The sequence below is a fragment of the Colletes latitarsis genome, chromosome 5 (genome assembly GCF_051014445.1).
Source record: "Colletes latitarsis isolate SP2378_abdomen chromosome 5, iyColLati1, whole genome shotgun sequence".
NCBI classification, from domain to species: Eukaryota; Metazoa; Arthropoda; class Insecta; order Hymenoptera; family Colletidae; genus Colletes; species Colletes latitarsis.
This window is the reverse complement of record NC_135138.1, coordinates 33,040,590-33,060,250: the sequence shown is the minus strand read 5'-3', so window position 1 is coordinate 33,060,250 and position 19,661 is coordinate 33,040,590. Positions and strand designations below refer to the sequence as shown.

General features: G+C 39.1%; 1 protein-coding gene across 5 annotated transcripts in view; it reads left to right on the top strand.

Annotated features, from left to right (window-relative positions):
• Myo10a (unconventional myosin 10A) overlaps positions 1–19,661 on the top strand; it is a 75,629-nt gene that overhangs the window by 31,587 nt on the left and 24,381 nt on the right. For 3 of the 5 annotated variants that reach the window (XM_076765878.1, XM_076765877.1, XM_076765876.1), the window contains 7 exons: positions 119–223; positions 963–1,438; positions 1,690–1,971; positions 2,053–2,264; positions 2,411–2,606; positions 4,172–5,171; positions 5,597–5,839. In XM_076765878.1, the coding sequence (XP_076621993.1) occupies positions 119–223; positions 963–1,438; positions 1,690–1,971; positions 2,053–2,264; positions 2,411–2,606; positions 4,172–5,171; positions 5,597–5,839 (2,514 nt within the window). The remainder of the gene's footprint in view (positions 1–118; positions 224–962; positions 1,439–1,689; positions 1,972–2,052; positions 2,265–2,410; positions 2,607–4,171; positions 5,172–5,596; positions 5,840–19,661) is intronic. The other 2 variants (XM_076765880.1, XM_076765881.1) reach the window with 2 other exon arrangements.

The window sequence follows — 19,661 nt, the reverse complement described above, 5'->3', positions numbered from 1 at the left end:
ACAACACTGCACGAGAGCAGCTTCAGTGATTGCGATCACTCTCGATGGAGGGATCGTGTCCCTCTGGACAATCCTGTGGGCTTTTGAGCCGCATCGCGGCATGGGTGTGTGTTTCCAGGGCACGGTGTTGTCCGCAGGCCCCTCCAGTATGAATCTTGTCCCCCCAGCCCCCCAAAACGGTGCCCAAATGGGGCCCAATGATTCCATTGGACGCTACTCCAAGGTATCTACCGATTTCATCTAACAAATAGAACTGCCGATCGAGTTACATCTACGTACTTGAACGTAACGATAATCCGTTTTATGTTAAATAAACGTGTACAAATATTGTAACATATTTTGATAATATTAACTGGTTGTGGGAACGATTTCGATGAACGGATCTCAGTGGATTCGTACAGTGGCGCGAGGGAATGTAGGTTCAAAGAAACTGTTGCTCAAGCATCCTGGTAATAATTCATAGCGAAGGACAGTAATTATATTCTACGATTCTCGGAGTGGTCGATGACTCACGCAGTTTGAGAAGATTAGCCTTTGATTATTTATTACTCGTAATGAAAAATTGTGTCACGTTCGTTTGAAGAACGTAAACATAACAAACGTAAACTCAAAATAACGTCTGAAATTATTTTATATTTTTCCAAGCGCAAATTATTATATATGCGACGTGATTAAGTCTCGAGGATTGTACAAAATGTAAACAATACTTGCACGAACCGATTAGAAGATTGTGCGTAACCAAGCACTCGATAAAAATTTTCGCAAACCTACACTTCTTCACGGCACTGTGCATAACAGGAAAAGTAAAGTCACTCGTAGCATGTTTACAATTTACTCTGTTGTAAAATATTTTACGAATCATCCTGAACTTAATTGGAGATGCCTTCAGTGAGTTTTAACATTATTTCACTTCGCGTATCGATCACGAGCAACCTCTGAGAAATAAACTGTGGCATTGTCAGGTATCGTTCAGAGAGCCGGAGGACGGTGAACTATGGTCCACGGAGAAGCAAGTTACGCAAGTTAAATCGGTACCGAACAGTCAGCGTCAAGAGGTGACGGTCAAAGCTCAGATCCATCGATCTCAGAGCCCGCCCAGGAAGAATTCTGAAATCGTCAGAAAGACTAGCGTCGAGTATGCGGTCAGAAAGATCAGCGTCGATAGAAAAGTGAGCGATAAAAAATTGTCGGGCCCAACGGACGCTAAAAGGGCAAACTCGAACAAGAACAACGTGCAGAGCAACTTCACGAACGTGTTGAGCGAACTGAAAAATCGTAAGAGTAGTGTGGATAGCAATTTATCAAATTCGAGCAACAACAAGGGAGTGCCACCCCCGCCACCGATGCCGCCACCTTTGGAGTCCCATGATCCTTCGGAATCGAGACCGTTCCTTGACCCTTACGGGAGGGCGAAAACAGTTCGAATTGGCAAATGGAGGCAAGTAATAATTATTAGTCATGCAACGAGAAATGTATTTAATTTCTGAGTTTATGTAACTTGGTGTAATTATGTATTTCGTACTCTGCGATGCAATGATTGTAAGAACTGATTTTACTTTGTGGGGATGCTAAACTAAATTCTTTAAAATTTTAAGAACGTATCCTGAGTGTTAAGTAGGGTCTTACTATATTGTTTTTAATGATTCTACGATAGTAGTTCTAAAGATACACTTGAAAAATCGTCCTCAGATGGCCTCCACCGAGCGACTCGAACGAAAATCAGAGCCAAGATAGTTTCATAGAGTTCAAAATGCGCCAGCAACACCAGCAACGTAAGATCACGCCACAATATCAGGAATACAATCAAGGTGACGGGGAACCTAGTACAGAAGGAGCAGTGGAATGGGAAGAATTTGAGATTGAAAATATTGTAGGGAACGAGGAGAGGGTGATAATGACGACATCGGTTTCCACGTCTAAACACGAAAATGGATACAAAGAGGAAGGGGAGAAGAAAAAGAAGAAATCAAAGTATGACAATTTGTTTGTTTGTAGAAAATTCAGTGATCACTGTCGTAATGTTTTGTTGCTATCTGATTATGGTTTCTTCAGGTCTGCGTTGGAGGTAGGCGCGCAAAGGCCATCTCCGGGTAGCATTGGAAAATTGAAACTCAGCTCGGAGATGCGTCAGAGATTAGAGAAGGTGACAGCGAATCACAGTGTAAGATCTACGAAAACGGCTGAGAAACCCGCTCTTCCGCGAGAGGATGGTAAAGTGAAGCGTTTGGAGGACAATAGGAAGCTGCTTCTGGAGCAACAATTAGGTAACGTTGTTATCGAAGTTAGATATTCTCTTACATATAAATCGAAGTTCAATTTATTGAAACGAATGTATTTAATACAGTGAGACATTTATAATTGTAGCAATTTAAATACTAGAAACGTGGTAACATTTGGTAATGTTTTAAAGGAGGTCGGTGGGACGATTATGCTTCTACGGCTGATGACACACAGAGCGTCACTTCGAAAGGCACCACCGATATGATGACTCAAGCTCAAGTAGTCAGAACGCAAATTGAAAGGATGGAGAGGCCCGTGCCTCCTCCGCTTCCGGTGACACCTCCACAACCCCCTAGTCCAAGAGGTGGAAGCATGTACAGTAATAGGTATTCTTTCCCATTCTTTGGAATCACTATTTTGCATTTAATTCTACCTTCGTCTGTACGGAATTAAAACCTATCTGTTTAAGATGGCTATTAACACTAAATCTACCAACGCGTAGTTAGTTCCAGAGAAAACCATTATTTACGAAAGAATGTTTACGAAAATGAATTCATTTTCAATTAAAATAAACAATTTATAATCCAGTTTTATCGTATAGTAGTCAATAGGAATTGCTGGAACTTCTTTGGATGCATAGTGTCAAAGTAAATGTGAAATTAAACATAGAAGACAACATAAATTAGAATAGTTGATATGGTCATCGGATAGGGGATGAGATGCCCTTTAAAATGAGCGTTTGTACGAGTCGATAGCTTTATTAGTTCCGGAGATATGACAATTTTTGTTTCAAGTCGAGCGTCAAAGTAAATGTCAAAATAAACATGGAAGATAGCATAAATTATAATAGTTGATATGGTCATCTGATAGGGGATGAAATACCCTTTAAAATGAGCGTTTGTACGAGTCGATAGCTTTATTAGTTCCGGAGATATAGCGATTTTAGTTGCGCGTCGATGCGGTGGCTAGTTCCGGAAATATAAGGGCGAAACGTTTGTTTACTACGGCCTCGTCAAGGCCGTTGGCCGCACGTGACCGTAGTAAATAGTAAACGTGACGTCACTCAGTCACTCGGTCAGTGGGTCAACGTGCGACAAGGAGGTCCGGCGCGACGCGTCAGACGAAGACGGCGATAGTCGAATTAAGAAAAATTACCTTTTACATAAATTACGATATCTCGAAAACGGAAAGTCGGATCGACAAAAACCAAAAGCCATTTCAAAGAGGAAGGTTTGCCGCTGCTGACAATGGCTTAATAATGGAGAAAACACTAGTAATTTCGGAACTGCAAGCGTCTAAAGTTTTAGTATTTTTAATGCGCGTTAATGGGCTTTCGTAAGACGGAAAGTGGAATTTAAAAAATTACGCTTTCATATAAATTGCGATATCTCCAAAACGGGAGGTCGGATCGTCAAAAACAAAAAACCATTTTAAAGGGGAGGCTTTACCGCTGCTAACAATGGCTTAATAATTGATAAAACACTAGTAGTTTCGAAACTGCAGGCATCTAAAGTTTAACTATTTTTAATTCGCATTTTAGACTCTTCTAAGACAGTGGACATTGAAGATTCTTTCCTTTCATCTTTGCTATATATTTCCTATTTACATGGGAAGCTAACCAGAATTTAATACCCTATTTTGTTCAGTTTTTTACAATAAAATATAAAGCGTTCAGTCATTTGACCGGTCGTGATATGTTTAATGTTAATGTTTCTATTTCAACATGTTTAAATTCACTTTCATGTACTTGAACGAAGAAAATAGCATAGAATTCTAAAAGTAAATTCTAAAACAAAATGGTAGACTTCCAATTTTGTTTTTTAAGGAAGCAATTTACTTTCATAGTGTCTTATTTTAAACACTGCCCTAAAAATTTACGTTTTATCTACTCCACCAATTTTTCATGCATAAAATAGCATACAATATAAAATAAATATAACAAAAATTTCAGTCAATCGGGTGTGCCTCAACCGAGGTCACCGCCAGCTCCAGTCGAACCGAAAGCTCGAGATTCGTTCAGAACGTCTCCGGATTCAGAAGCCTTCGACCACTTCTCCAAAAGTCAGCGTGACATGTTCAGCCACAGTCGAGACATATTCGCGTCCCAGCAGCACCTGCGAGAGAATCACGAGTACAGGAACGATTTCGACAAGTCTCGCTCGCTGCAGGACCAGAAATCCAAAGACTTCTATGGAAAGGACAGCACGGACCTGGCCAGTTCCGCCAGAGACAGAAACTCGGACTTTGACTCTCGTCGTGATTTGAATTCCGACATCTTCGATCCGAAGTACGCTAGGGAGATCTTCGAGAACTCGAGTTCGAAACGGGACCCATTCGGGATGACCAGAGACGTCTCTCCAAAGTCCAGGGACAGCTTTGGCATGCCATCGTCGCGAGACTTTGGCGTGATGCCAAACACGAGGGAGTCATTCGCGGCTGTTCGTCAAAGTTTCAAGAAAATGGACCGTGAAGTTGACAGGAGATCGAGCGTCGCCTCGACCCATCGTACGGACAAGATGGAGAGGATCGAAATCGAAGAGTGGCCCGAGTTCCTCAGACCGGTACTGCCGCCAGCAGAGAAGCCAGAGATCGAGAAGGTCCAGGAGGTGATGAACACGAAACTCTATCCTCAGACTTCCACAGCTCATTTCACGTACAACAGAGTGACGTGGACGCTAAGGGTGAAGAAGGAAGTGTTTGCCCCGAACGAAACGCTGAACAGTCCACTGGCGCTTCATTTGGTGTTCTGCCAGGTTGCTTACGACGTCCTCGCCACCTCCAGCATCAGAATCACCAAGGAGGACAGACAGAACATGCTGAAGATGCTGGACAACTACGGTATCACTCTGGACAACCTGCAGAGCACGCAGCACAAGATCACTATTAAGAAAAACGTCGTTGACATGGCTAAACAATGGCCTCTATATTTTGCCAGGATATTCCCAGTGTCGGTGAGTGCGTTTCACAGTCTGCTAATAATTAAGGCGAATTAAGTTCGACGCGTTAGTAGCTTGCTTTTTAAGCAGGCTGCAGCTAATTGCGTATGTTGTTTATACATGGTTAATCATACGTGACATTTTAAAAAGGAAAGCCGCGAGAAGATGAGTTAAATTAGAATTGTGCACGCAAACTTCGAGGATACGAAAGATTTATTGATTTAGTTTTCGTTAATTAACAGACGGAATTTTGTATGCAGTTAAATAGTAACACGTAACACTTTTATTGGACGTAAAGTATTTTACCACTTTGCAATTTAATTGTCATATTATTGGTCGATGCTTCTTCTGTTCTGTGTTCTTAGCAGTTACTATAATTTTATTGTAATATTTTCGTGAGTTTGCTGATTTCGATGGTGTCGAATTAATTTCTCGTACAGATCGGGCCTCAACATCCGGAAACCCAACACGTGGCAGTTTCCCATCACGGTCTTCGATTAATCAAACGCACTACAAACGGTGACCTAGTTATACTGGAGACTTTACCTCTGGAGGATATCGTGTCTGTGAGTTCTCCCCGTGTTGGTGTGTGCGTGATGCAAATTGCGTCTGGAGTCAGGCTACCCTTGCACACTAATCGAGCGCCACAGTTAACAGAAATGATCAACACCTACATCAGACTGGTGAGTAAAAACTATTTAAACCCATCAGCTAAAACGAGTTCGATTAATGAGACTTCACTCTTCGACTGAGAGGATGAGATTGAGTTGGCCATACTTTCACATTCTACTTTAGAGTTTTCTATTCTTAACATATTAGTTAACTGATTCAGTTACAACCATATAAATATTTGGCTAGAGAAAGTATCTAGATCGCATTATTAAATAGTTAAGCTCATCATAATCAAATTCAGATCGCAATTTGAGACAGACATCTACTAACAATACTTAGAATAAATATTTTAGTATGATTTAATGATTTTTCTTGCACACTATAAATGCATTACTAGAATTTACTACAATCGATAATATTAAAATTTATTAGAATCGCCATATATACGATTTAAAAGGATTTGCAATTTTAGTTTCACGATTAGGAATTTCTAAAAGTATAACGCACGAAAGATAATCTTGTGAAAGTTTCCATTGTTCAAATTTTAGAATCTTTTCTTCTGATCATATCGTTATAATTCCTAGAAATATTCTGACCAGAAGTGTAATTAATAGCCAGAAGAAATTTGGTTGGTTATTTTTATCAACGTGAATCTAAGTTGTAATTATTTCTTGGGAAATAGGTCGCGTTGTAGAAAGTATATAAAATGAATTGGGCATATTTTGTATTTCTATGACGAACCGTGATTGACCAACTTCTGCCTGTCATTTTCTTCAGCAATCTCTTCGGTGAAGTTGATAAATTGCTCTGTAACCGTTAGCTTCGTCGAATTATAAAATTCGAATCAAGTGTAGAGCGAAGTAGAAATATTTCTTAATAATTTTTCCCAATATCAAACGTGCAAATTAATTACAATTTAATTCTTAGCCTGGAAATTTGAAGCATTAATAATGTCTTCTGTATTTGGTTATGAGAGCAATTAGCAAGAGACTTATTTACGTCGACGTTTCGATTTGTGGTGAAAGCTCTCTTCTTTTATAATACGTAGATAAATTAAAGTTATTGTAATACCAACTGCAATATTTGTTTTTTTCTTTCGTGCAAAAATAATTTCAATTTATCCATATTGTCATATTTTTCAACTTAAGTAGAAACGTCGTTAGGATTGGTAATTACGGTTTACGTGACATTCGTCCGAGTAATAACGTTTATTTATTCCACACAAAACCATGAAACATCGAAGCCGCATAAATCTATGCTGCGTATAATCGTTTCCTTAATCGCTATATCTCCAGAAGGAGCTACATTATCACGGGTCTAAACACATCTATTACTGAATTAATTAAGAACGTAATGCAAATTTTCCGTTCTTTACCTCGTACTAGCTACTAAAACTAATATCCACGTTCTAAGCTTAACATCAAGTCAAAGATACAGTAATTATCAAGGACTTGATCAACAGCTCGAAACATTCCAAATCCAATTATCCTAGGCATCTTCATTAAGCCATTTCCATGAAATTAATGAATCTGGTGCACGAGTCTGTTCTCGATAAGCCTCGTCATTCGTTTCATCGTACACGGAGCACGGTTTCCACCTTGGTAACGGCGAACGAAACCGATCGAACTGCTCGAATTAATCACCGTGGCTCGCTGGTAACCCATTACTCATCGGTCGTTTCGTTGCCACGAGATGGACCAACGTGATGTTCACGGCAAGGTGTTTGCTCTATCGATCGTTCGTTTCAATTTCTCACGGGAAACTGGTCGCGCGGTGCTAATACGCCAGCCCCGTAGCAGTAAACTTGCCAGGATCCTTGAAGGTCGGCAGCTACGTTGGATCTTGCGCAATTAATCGCGTACACGCAGCCGACGTAACGCGATCGCACGTGTGGAAATCGGTACACGGCTGTAATAAGCTACCCGAGAAGGATAACGACGAGGAGGGGCATCGTTCGAGGCGCGCGTCCACCACCGACCACAGACAACGCATTCCACCGCGATAATGCGTGGGTAGCGGAAAGCAAACCCACGATTTCCTCGAGGAAGGACGATCCCGAGTAACGATGTCCCCAGGGAATCGTCTACGCGTGTCGTCCAGAGAAACGGAATCCGTGACCTCGCTGATGACTCCGTTAGGGCACGTTTTATACGACCCAATGGAACGAGGAACGTTGATCAAATGTTACCGGATTGATTGCTTCGTTTCCGTAAAGTTTTGAGGATTTATACAAAAAATAAGGAAATAGGAATGAAATTAAAAAAAATAGAATTTGGTGAACATTAAGAAAGCAACTGATGAGACCGACATAGAGAATTTATTATGTAGATGTTATTGCGTAATTGAGAAAGGTCTTGACCAGTTAATTAGAGCAATAATTCAAATATATGAATGATTGGTTTTGTGTATCCGCTGATTGCTTTTCTCTGCATCTGCAGTCGATAGCATTTCGTGCTCGCTGTAGTACTCGTTACGCGCGTTTAACAAGTGTAATTGTATTTGAGAAGCGATAAAGTTAAGCGGTGTATGTCCATAAAAGTAGATTAAGAAATCGACATGTCGTTCCCGATTCCGCTGAAAAGGTTGTTCGTGCAAGTATGTTATAAGTCAATGACCAAACACGATATGGGTGAAAGAGGAACGCGAGGGTTAATGAGATTCAAATGGGTTCTGGAGCGTCTTAAATCTTGAAATCAATCAGAAGGGAACTCTCATCACGGAATATCCGGCATCTACATTTGTTCAAAATATTTAAATCGTTGAGCTACAACTTTCACGCTCCTAATTTTCAGTTCTTTAAGCTATTGCAAATCATTACTGCGAAAGATTTATTTGCTTGCCAGGAAAGATTATTTATAAAAGTTAATTATAACAAAAATTAATTCGAGAAAGGTCTAACTCTGCTACCATCTAATCCACTTCCCATAAAATAATATCTCGTGAAAGATGCAGGCCTATTTTATCCTTTTCGCTGATCACATTCGAATTAGTCTCAAAAACCATGAAATAAAAGACACGATAATTCAATACAGGAGTGTAACCTTAATTAAACAAGGCAATAATAGTTTAACCGGCGTCTTTCAACGAGAAACCCATAATTATAATGATTTTACTTCACGAGCTTGTCAAATTAAGACGCGAAATATTTTTTCCCCCGTTAATTCAATATTGAACGTCGGTTCTCATTGTGAAACGTACGACGTAGTTCCTAAATAAAAGTTATCAACGGTTCGCGATAAGAGCGCTGGCAATTGCCGAACGAAACTGTACGCAAGAATGGCTTGCAGTCTTGCCAGCTGTGGCGTGAATAGAATACCGATTGATTGTCATAAAAGAAAACTAGTAGATTTATCGACGAATATACAAAGAAACGCGATTTCAATGCCCGATCGAACCGTTATTTCGAAATCGACTTCGACCTCGATCCATTCCTTAGAAAAATGATTTGCACCAAAGAATGAATTTTCTTTAATTGACTTTACAAATTTTATAAATTAAATTGGTGAATCAGACGTGGAACAAAAGACACAACATTTGAATATTTCAAAATTATATGTGATACGTGTGGATATCTATTTTTCTAACCAAGCAGTAAATCTGCATATTTATTTGCACCTGTCATTTTTCGCCCTTAATCTTCAGGTATCACGACGTTGATCTCTGAAGAAATATGACTCTAAAGGAAAACCCAGATCCTTTCTTAACCGAAGATACGGATTGCCATTGAATAGTAACATTCGTGCCACGATATTCGTGTGACACTTGAACCTCCACATTGAGTTCCATGGCGTTCGATGAGAACGTGGGACCAGTCAATCGATCGGCCCTATCATTTTACTTCTGCAATCAATGGCGTAGCGAAGCTTCGGGCAAGGGAATGTCTCACGAATCAAAAGGGAACGGCATAAATAATTATTACACGATAACAAAATGTTTAATCTTCGCGAGATTCGAATTCCTTGCATTCGTTATCACTAGACTACGGATCTTTATGCAAACTTATATTTTTCTTAATAGAATCAATGAAATAGGAGCTTTGCAGAGGATTGCCTCAACCTCTAAATTTAATAATTTCTATTTCTTATACTTTTGTATATTAAATGCATTCTATAGTCTATCGAAAATTAAAATTTCCCATAAATGGGGAATCTAGTCTAGTTCATGACCGAAGAAGAGATACATTTGGAGATAAGAAGATGCCAACGCGATCTCAGGAATTTGGTTTTAATATCCACGAAGGTTACGGGTTATATTTAGAAAATGGAGATGATTATCATCTCATTCTTTATCAGGGGCGATCGAAAACTGTCTACGCTGATGATAGGTCGTTGATATGTTCTCCGACGTGGGGAAGAAAAAGAGGAAGAAGGAGGCATTGGCCAGCATATATGACCACTCACTGGAAACGCAATTTACACTAGGCGTTGCCCGAGGTTGCCTCGTTGCGTTACACTGTATCCTGGCCGATCGTCGCTAATTGGTGTCGGTCGATCGCTTGCGGTTCACTCGCTTGGCCGGAACAATTTCAAGATCGAAGAAATACGAAAAGTCCGGTTCCATTCCTGTTCAGCCGCGAAGGAAATGTACCTGCGCGTGCCACGGTGAATTCCTCGCGACATATTTATCAACGCTTAACTTTTTCTAGTTTGACAAACGGCGTGCAAGAAGCACACGATATTAAATAACGTTCGTTCATTTGTCTCTTCGCGCTACACGGTACACGTTAAATCATTTTTAGAGCTTTCAATTCCCCGACAAGCACAGGATGACTAGAATATTTTAATAGCAAAACTATTACAGAAATATTGAAAAGAATTTTTACGACGGAGGGATTTTATTTCTTAATAAAAATTGTTCGAAAATTCATCAGATTTCATGAGAACTAGTTCACGGGAGAGTTTTTAAAGACACACGGCTAATCAGAGTTAAAGTTGTACATCCTGACACGCGACGGTTCCATCTGCATAAGCAATTGTGCGTACCGCAAGAAAATTTGCTATTAAATTTCCGTAATTAGTGTAATCACGTTCCTCGCTAAATGAAAATAGGGATAGCAATAAATAACGTTAGTTACGTGTAAATTACGTCTCTGGAATTGACTCATTCATGCGTTATAGTAACGAACAATTAGAATTATCGTGATAATACAGGTTATGTAATAAATACGCGAGAAAGAAGGGAAAAAATTATAGTGACGGGGAAACATTTTTCTGGGCAATTATTTGTTCAACGTTCCGTTGGAAATGAAAAGTTTTAGAGGCTGGTATGCGACGCGATTCGTTGTGCAATTAAGTCGACGATGATTCCACGTTCAAAAATAAATCATAACGGCGTAATACCGACAGACGTACGATAAATGCCTTTCTTTGTTTCTCATCCGATTGTTAATGTTGAGTGGCCAGTCTTCTCTTCGTCATGAATTGCTAAGTTTCCTCGACTGATAATATCACTCGGTTGTTCTCCCGGAGTATTATTCATCGCCATACACTTTACTTCGGAGTCTAAGTACGCGCAAGGTCTGCTTTACTCGCGTAATAACACAAATAAGGAATTACGGGCTATTTTCTTGAGAACTGTTAGGAATAACAGGATCATTCGTTTTAGTGCATTAAAGGAAGACACGGGGAGATATATTTGCATTAGTTATGCACCGATAACGCAAATGATAGTGTTAGATGTTCAAACTGGTACCGTTAAAACAATTAATAAATATTCACAGGTATGTGCACACTATTTTGAATTTTTAATCAAATAAAACCTAAACTAGAACATACCTGTTTTACAAAATTAAAGGGGTTCGTAGAGAGATTGTAAAAAATAAGCGATTATCGAGGTCGGTTCCTAATGACACGAGAAATAGTACGAGCGTACGTTGTTCCATTTATGTTCTCCAAGCTTTAACGATTCATAAAAATCGCTGTGATAAACGCAATTTGTCACTTGTGACTTTACTAATTTCTCCTCGGACGAGTTAAAAACAGGATTCCCGGAGTGTGTCTTACTTAATTCGTAACGGAAGTTTGAATGAAATTGATTGCGTTATCAATCACGTATCGCGTTGCTTTTAGACCTAAATATTTAAAATTGATTACGCGTACATCGAGGATGGCATATTGATTATCAATTGTGGAATCATTGCCATCATTTAGCAGAAGCTGTAATCGAACGTTTATAAAATATGGCGTACGAATTATTCGCCTCGAAAACGACGCGACATCGAACGAAAATTCTTTTCGAGTGATGAATGATCCCAAAAAGAATTTGCAATCCAGAAGGGAGATTTGCAGCTCTATAATTTTACTCAATCTTGCCATTTACATATGTATCTCCATCAATCAGATTTTTGCAAAAAGGAAATTATACACGACCTTAATAATATATTGTGAGAAATATTCTAGAAAAAGATTTCAATAATTCTCTTTCTTCGTTAAGGGCATTTGTATCCGAGAGAAACCATCCGGCGATATATCGATAGAAATTATAGATAAACCTAATGCAATTGTTCGTGATTATTTAGGGGCACGTGGTTGACGAGAAGCAAATGACAGGTTGTTATCAGCCGTAATTAAATTCATTAAAATTCAAGAAGTTGAATCGCGCGACAAGCGATGAGAATGTAAATGTAATTGACCATTATTGCGCGAGATCCACGGAGTTCGCGGCTAAAAACGTCACTTAAAACCTTCGAAGACGCCGACTTCTTCCGGCCAGCTCGGCCATTGTGCGAGACGTCAAGCTTCGTGCGCGATGTCGTCACTCCGCTCGTGACAAAAGAGGCGAACAACAATTTGTTACCGGTTTTGCACCTTTCGAATGCCTTTTCTACTAACGAATAGGCGTGTGGCTGGAAAACTTTCACGTTTCACTGTGATTTTGCCTCCAACGTTGCGTTCGTGATGCAATTTGGAAACTCTGATGCGTCCGGATGTCGAGTATCAATCGTTTTTAAAGCTCTGGGTAGCTCTCAATTAATTGACAACTTTGACTTTAAAGATAGCGAACATAGACTTTACAGAAAACTATTCAGACAGTCTTCTACAATTTAAAAACCTAGAGAAATTTGATTGAACATTGATTTAAGATACGTCAATGTTTCATACTTTTGAGCAAAGATTTTATAAATTTTTTAGTTTGAAATAACTTTAAGGGTAGCTGCTATTCCTGTGAATTCCTTTTTAGAAGCTCACTTTTACTACGACGATCAGAATTAATAATGTGTAAGCACGAGTTGGACATCTGCATAAGTAGAAACAGTGAGTAATGGACAGACGGCGTCAGGCAAATCGTGCTCGATCGCACGCGTATCCAAGAAATTTTTCAATCCAATTACCTCGTAAACGAAACAATATACAAACAAATTTTATTCTGTTTAAATCTCATTTCCACCATCGTTCGCCATTTTTATTTTTATCTTAGTATCTAATACCGTAGATATAATTTTCTCGGTTAAATTTAATAACATCTTGTCACTAAGAATAACTGGTATGTATTATTATTATTAAATGTCGTTTTCTATCTACGAAATTGTACGTCTCTGACCAGATTCGCACATTCTTAGTCGACGATGCGATCCTTTGGAATAAAAAATTTTCTTAATAAGATAACGTTGAGATTCGCTTGGCTCTCCGGCTCGGTTAAGTAAATTCAACGATGATCTCGAAGCGAGGACGTTTTCGTTCCTCCTTAAAGTAATATTGGCCGTCCAGTGAATATTTCTTCGCGGATAGAGGAACGTTTACGATTCCGAATACCGAATACCGTTTTAGAGTTGCACAATTTATGATGCTCTTCGCAGACCCATTTATATACCAGTCGCATCTTTGCATTCCATTACGGCCGGAGACAAAGGAAAAAGGTATTCCCGTCAGCACGGGGGAAACGTCGATTCGTTTCGCGGCGACATCGTCTCTCGTTTCTTCGTTCGCAGCTCGCGCCGCCGCGTAATAGCCAGTACTCCGCGATTGTAAACACTCGGTGCACAGGTGCATCGTGGGCCCAAGGCGCGCGGGTCCTGGAAAAAATCTGACATCATCGTAGATTTCTCCCCCTGGTAAAAAATCGTCTTGTCACACACTCGGCGCAATTACGCGACGAGGAAAGACGCAACCGAGCCGGTTCGGGTCAAACTCTGCCGCGCATAGAAGAAGAAAGTCCGCTTTGTACGCTGCCCGAGCCTATTTAACAAGCTGGATTATTGCAACGTCTCCGTGCTGGAATTTACACATTCGACATTTTCTTAATCTCGAGAGATTTATTGCTTGGAACATCTTCGATGTCTATCAGTTGAGATAGCAAAAGAATTTTCTTTTGTAAGTGGCACAATCTGTACGAATCGAATGACCTTTAAATTCGATCGAAATTCCATCGCGAGTGACTTCGTGGTCGAGAGGGTTAAGGCTTCGAGAAAATTTTAAGGAAACTGGGATCACTCGTGAAATTAATTTCCTCTTTTCGTTTCTGCGATGCACTTTTGCGGATCCGATGCACACCGTTGCATGCGTGGCAGGTTTCTCGGATATTCCGCAGCCGAAGGAGCCGAAGCCACGTAACGTTCAGGCGCGCGGCTACTTAGGCTTCTTTCAAGCGATTCAGAGTTCAAGCAACTCGTGTTTACCGGAGGCAACACCTTCTTTCTCGCGTACGTTATACCGGGGCATGGAGGCCGGAAGCCGTTTGAATTGCTAATGGCCCTGGCAACGATCGTTATCTCCTTCTGACACTCGCCGTCTGGCCTAAATTCTCTCGCGGTGTCCTTCCCGGGTTTTCAAAGCCATCCTGAACCTTCGCGCGTTCTCCGTGCACCTTATCAGGGCCAGTTTTACGCGAAAGCAGTCGACACTCGCTAGGGTTGTTTGGATTAAATAGACACGAAGTGTACATTAGATATATTAACCCTTTGCACTCCTATGTCAAGTTATTATCTCAGGAGCTCCTTTTTCAAGTTCAAACTTTATTTTAAATTATTTTATTAATATTTGCAATATAATATAATTGAGACAATTTGTGTTTAAATTACACTGGAGGTTCAAACAAAGACTCATTTATTAAAAGCAAAACATATTGTGGAATATACTCTAACCATAAGGATCAAAGAAGAAGAAAGGAAATTTAATGACAGAGCAATTAAATAAAAGTATAAAATCTAAAATGTTATTTATTAGATTTTTCTTCAATTACGCAACAATCCATGAAATACGCAATTAATATTTTGATATCGGTATAACTTATCTAAAATTGCGATATAAATAAACTGGTCATTGCTTAAAAATAAATTATATTATGAACTGCATGCTGCACTGTGCAATATTTGCATAAAATACCCGACGCAAGAAAACAGTTAATTAAAAACTATAGAATGGCGAGTGCAATCTTTGGAGTATACGGTCCATTTACGATCATGCATGACGTCATGGTTTTTAATCAGGATTTATTGTATCATAAAAATTGAGGACACGAGCATTTCAGAAAGATGCACTTTCTGTATTGCGTAACACTCGTCTGAAATGGTAACGCCTGATGCAAAGAAACAGCTAAATTATTTAATGGTCTAGGAATGTGAATTCAGTTCTTGCAATTAATTTCTCATTTGGCATCGTAAACTGTCCTTCTCATTTCATATAAAACTATTGTACTCTAGACAATAGGAATAATGGGAAGATTAGATAATATTCTACATATTTTTTCTTTATTCTGCAATATTCTAAGACGATAACAAAAATTGTCAACGCTTAGCCTACGTAAATATTCTCGTTTTGCATCTGGAAACGCATTTGCCGCGTTTGGAACGCAAGAACTCGACTCCGGAGTTTCGTTTTCGCGGGACACGGGCGCGTAACGTCGAGGAAAAGGGAATTGCGAAAGAGTGGACGTCGAAAATGGAAAATGTGACGCCTATTCGCGAAACAGGGAGAGTTTTCTAGGAGTCGACTAGTCTTTCTAGTCACGACGAACGCCTTTTACAACGCACGATCATGCTCGGGGAAAAGATTTCGCCTCGATCGACTTCTTTTCGCCGCATTGGCGCGTATTACGGCGTTGAAAAAGGATCGAAGACAAATGCGACTAGTTAGAAAATTACCTACTGGACCAACGACAGGCGAGAAAGCGTCGAAAGCGTTTCACAAAGGGTCGAACTGGATCGAGTTTCTCTGTCAAGTCTTCTCCTAAAATCGCCAATTCATCCGAGTTCCACTTGATACGTTTCGAGTTCCGTAGTTTCATAGTTTCTTCCTCGTAAAATCTTCACCCACCATTTTACATCGTTGTACTTTGCAATTACTGTCAATTAAACAGGGACGAGTACATCGTGAAACTAATGCTTCACTTAACGAAACGCCCTTTTAATCAAAGTGTCATCAAAGTTTCATGCTGTAACTTGAATGAAAACCCTAAAGGATTTGCTAAGCGAACGAAGCTTTGATCTCATCTGTACGTAGATTTGCAATACATTGTCTAAAAGACTGCATAATCGTCGATGAGCCTCTGTCTCGCCGCGATTGCTAAATCATCAATGATTTCATCGAGCAGAGGAGTAAAAAGATGGAGGTCGTAAGGTCGTGTGCATAGGAGCGTGGGAACTTGTCGTTGAGGCTTCGTGTGTGGAAGGAACCTCGTTATTTCCGGCGGAAAAGAACGACGATCATTGTTCGTGTTTCTATAAAATTTTGGTCATTGTTGCAATATGAATAGTATCTGAAAACAACGTTCGACTGTGCAACAGTTAAAGTCCATAGAGTCACGCTTACTTTCTATTTAGAAGAAAACAGAATTGTTGGGTAACAGATGATCGAAATGTAAAAGAAAGTTACATTGTAGTTTAACGTTTACCGTGGAAATAAATCGATTGTTAGTTTCGGTAAAAAATTAGTCACGTGAGTTGATCGTTAAATTTTCTTGGACACGTGAATCGAAGTGTGTCGAGATTATTATTTAGATACTAATCGGGAGAAAGGAAGAAAATGTGTCGTGACTTTTGGGAAATGGGAATGAGGCCGTACGTTCAACGATCAGGCTTCTCTCGACGAGGCTCGTGTATTATGGGACCCTGAAAAGGGTCCCAGTGTAATCGTTCGTTTCCGTTAACGACAGGTGCGCCTGCTGTTACCTCTACACGCATGAATCACGCATCTTTTGTATAGCTTCTTTTTCGTGTAGCGTCGATCGAGAATTTTAAATTATGGGAGGGCCTCGTTCGTGATTCGTCGAATTTGTATTGTTTGCGAAAAAGCCTGTACTTTGAATAGAATTTTTTCTTTTCAATCGCGTCGAGATTCATTGCTACGTTGAAACCCTTAAAAAGTGAATAAGGTCTGATATTATCAAATTATAAATTGAGATATTTACAGTAGTGACGATTTTGAAAAAATTGGACGTCGAAACAGTTATGGAACTCTTTTAATAGGTACCTTAAATAATTTAAGTGGAACATTTTTAACGAAAGTTCTAACAGACTTTAAGAAATAATAGAAACAAATGTCGCGTAGATTTCAACATCAGTGGATGCACAGGGTACTTTCACAGACAGAGATTTTTATTTTCGCTGAATGCATCCATCGAGTAAAATAAATTATAATGTTTCGCGATGAATTACTATCACTTCCGACTTTTCCTGCGCTTTCCGGTTCTGATTTCTATTTCATTACGAACGTCTCTGCATGCTCTGTCCTCATAAGCAACCACTTTTCGTATTCCTTGATGCTGAAACAAAAAGAAAAGAAAGAAATAAAAACTTTTAAAGTATACTTCTTGTAATGGAAGAATCAAATCGAACGTCAAAGTAATTTCAATAAGCTGGTTTAAATAAATACCGATTTAATGCTCGAGTTGATTTATACGACAATGAGCAATCCTTTACGTTTAATTTTAGGTTATACATTAAACGAAGTGTGACGAGAATCATTTACCAATTAGAAATAATAATGTAAATTCTTTCAAACGTCTAGATTTAACGTAACGTTTCTTAACTGCACAATGATCTAGACATCAAAACATTCATCAAAGTAATTAATGTATCTTCGTCTAGATTAATTTACTTCCTGGCTCTTCTTCTTTGTTTCTCTTTCTCCTTTGAATGTTCGTTTATTGCCAAGAGCGAGAACCATTAACCAGCTGTCGCCAATGAGAACTTATGGCTACTCTTTGCAGCGATTTCAAACTCTAACTTTATCGTCCAGCAAATCTTCTTCCACTCGAACGTGCACGTTTCATTTTGCAAGTAATCGTGTTTTCTATATGAAAATTAAAAACTATAAAGATTAATCTGTCACGAGCATTATTAATACGAAGTTCAAAGTCTGTGTGTTTGCGATTACTCTGCAAGTCCTACTACTTTATTCGATTCAAATAAAATTTTGATTACTTTTTAATTAATTTAAATTGTGGAAATATTAGCTGTAAAATAGCCTTAAACCTATGCACTGTAAACATCTAATAAAAGAAATAAAAAAACTTGCAAGGAGGTGATAAAACTGAGAGGATTGAATCATCGCAAGAACGTGCAACGAATATTACCAAATTTACGTTGCATTAAACTTTCTGTTTCGAGGCGAATAAAATTCGCGCTGTTTAATGAAACAAGACCAGCAGGAAATTTTCACTAGCCGGTTACGAAATAAATGTGCATGCCTTCAACGTCTAACTGGAACTTTTCTATTCCACATTCCTTGTTTTGTAACGTGCATACCGACATGGGGTATTTCCCATTGGCGTTCGATGAGAATGCACTTCGATGGTCAACGAACGATTAAGTCTACAGGCTATTGTGTGCGCAGAATACTAAACTATCAGGTCGAATTCGAAAAGATCTATTCTTCAGGAAGCGTAGTACGGCTGCAACACCTGAAATCTCGTTACTGTTTATTCAGAACATTAAGCTCCGTGTTCAAATTGAAAAAGAAATGAAATTCCTCGGGAGACTAAGAACGTTCGAGTTCTTTGCAATTTATTGTGTACAATTTATTGGCTAGAGTTAATTCTATCTCAGGTATCGAAGAAACTGTGCCCTCGAAATCTTAAAATTGTATCTTTAATTGTTTTTGCTCACGCTTTTTTTTATAAAAGATAAACTGAACTTGAATTTCTCGTTAAAGCAGATGTTTGTATCCACATGAGTAACATAACTGAGTGTACCTAAACCTGTTTATTATGTCATAAGCTTCACTGACCTATGTTAATTGGCTTTTAAGTTAACCGTCCTTCCGTTGACTGCTAAACATTCGTCTAGTTCTCTCGTACGCGCTGTCCATTCGTAACTAGAAAACTGTATACCCAACATCGTTCTGTCATACCAATTGAGGGAATCAAATGCAAAAGAATTCAGGCGCGTGCAATCTAGCCTCGCCATAAACGAGCAGTTTCTTCGAATTGCAATTCCGAACGTTAAAGTTGTCTTAATAGTTTTGGACGTTGATACTTGAATAGCGTGGTAATTTACAGTCTCGCGTCTTATGTTTAATAGATCGAAGTAAAGTGACTTACAATGTTGAGTTTATATTGCAGACCCGATACGTGATGTTTTATACATTGCTCTTAATTAGATTTCAATTTTTGGTGCTATGCAAACGAATCGCTAACTCTGCAAAAATGAACATTCAGATGTGTCTTTAGCAATGTATACAACTTCCTTTCACGTTTTAAAAATAATTCCATCCTACGTTATTAAGATAAAAAAGAAAGATGATATTCGTAGGAACACAGAGAGATCTTTATTTCGATCGTTTCATTCGATTTCGACTGTCAAAGAGTTTCCCAGCAGTGCTCAACGATAACGACCGAATTTCTATTACGAAATTACCCATCGTTGTTCTCTCACGTTGCCTCTAATGTTCCCAATTTAAATAACTTCGACGTCTCTATTTAATATGGCCGCTCGTCTCGAAAGTTTCACTCGGTTAT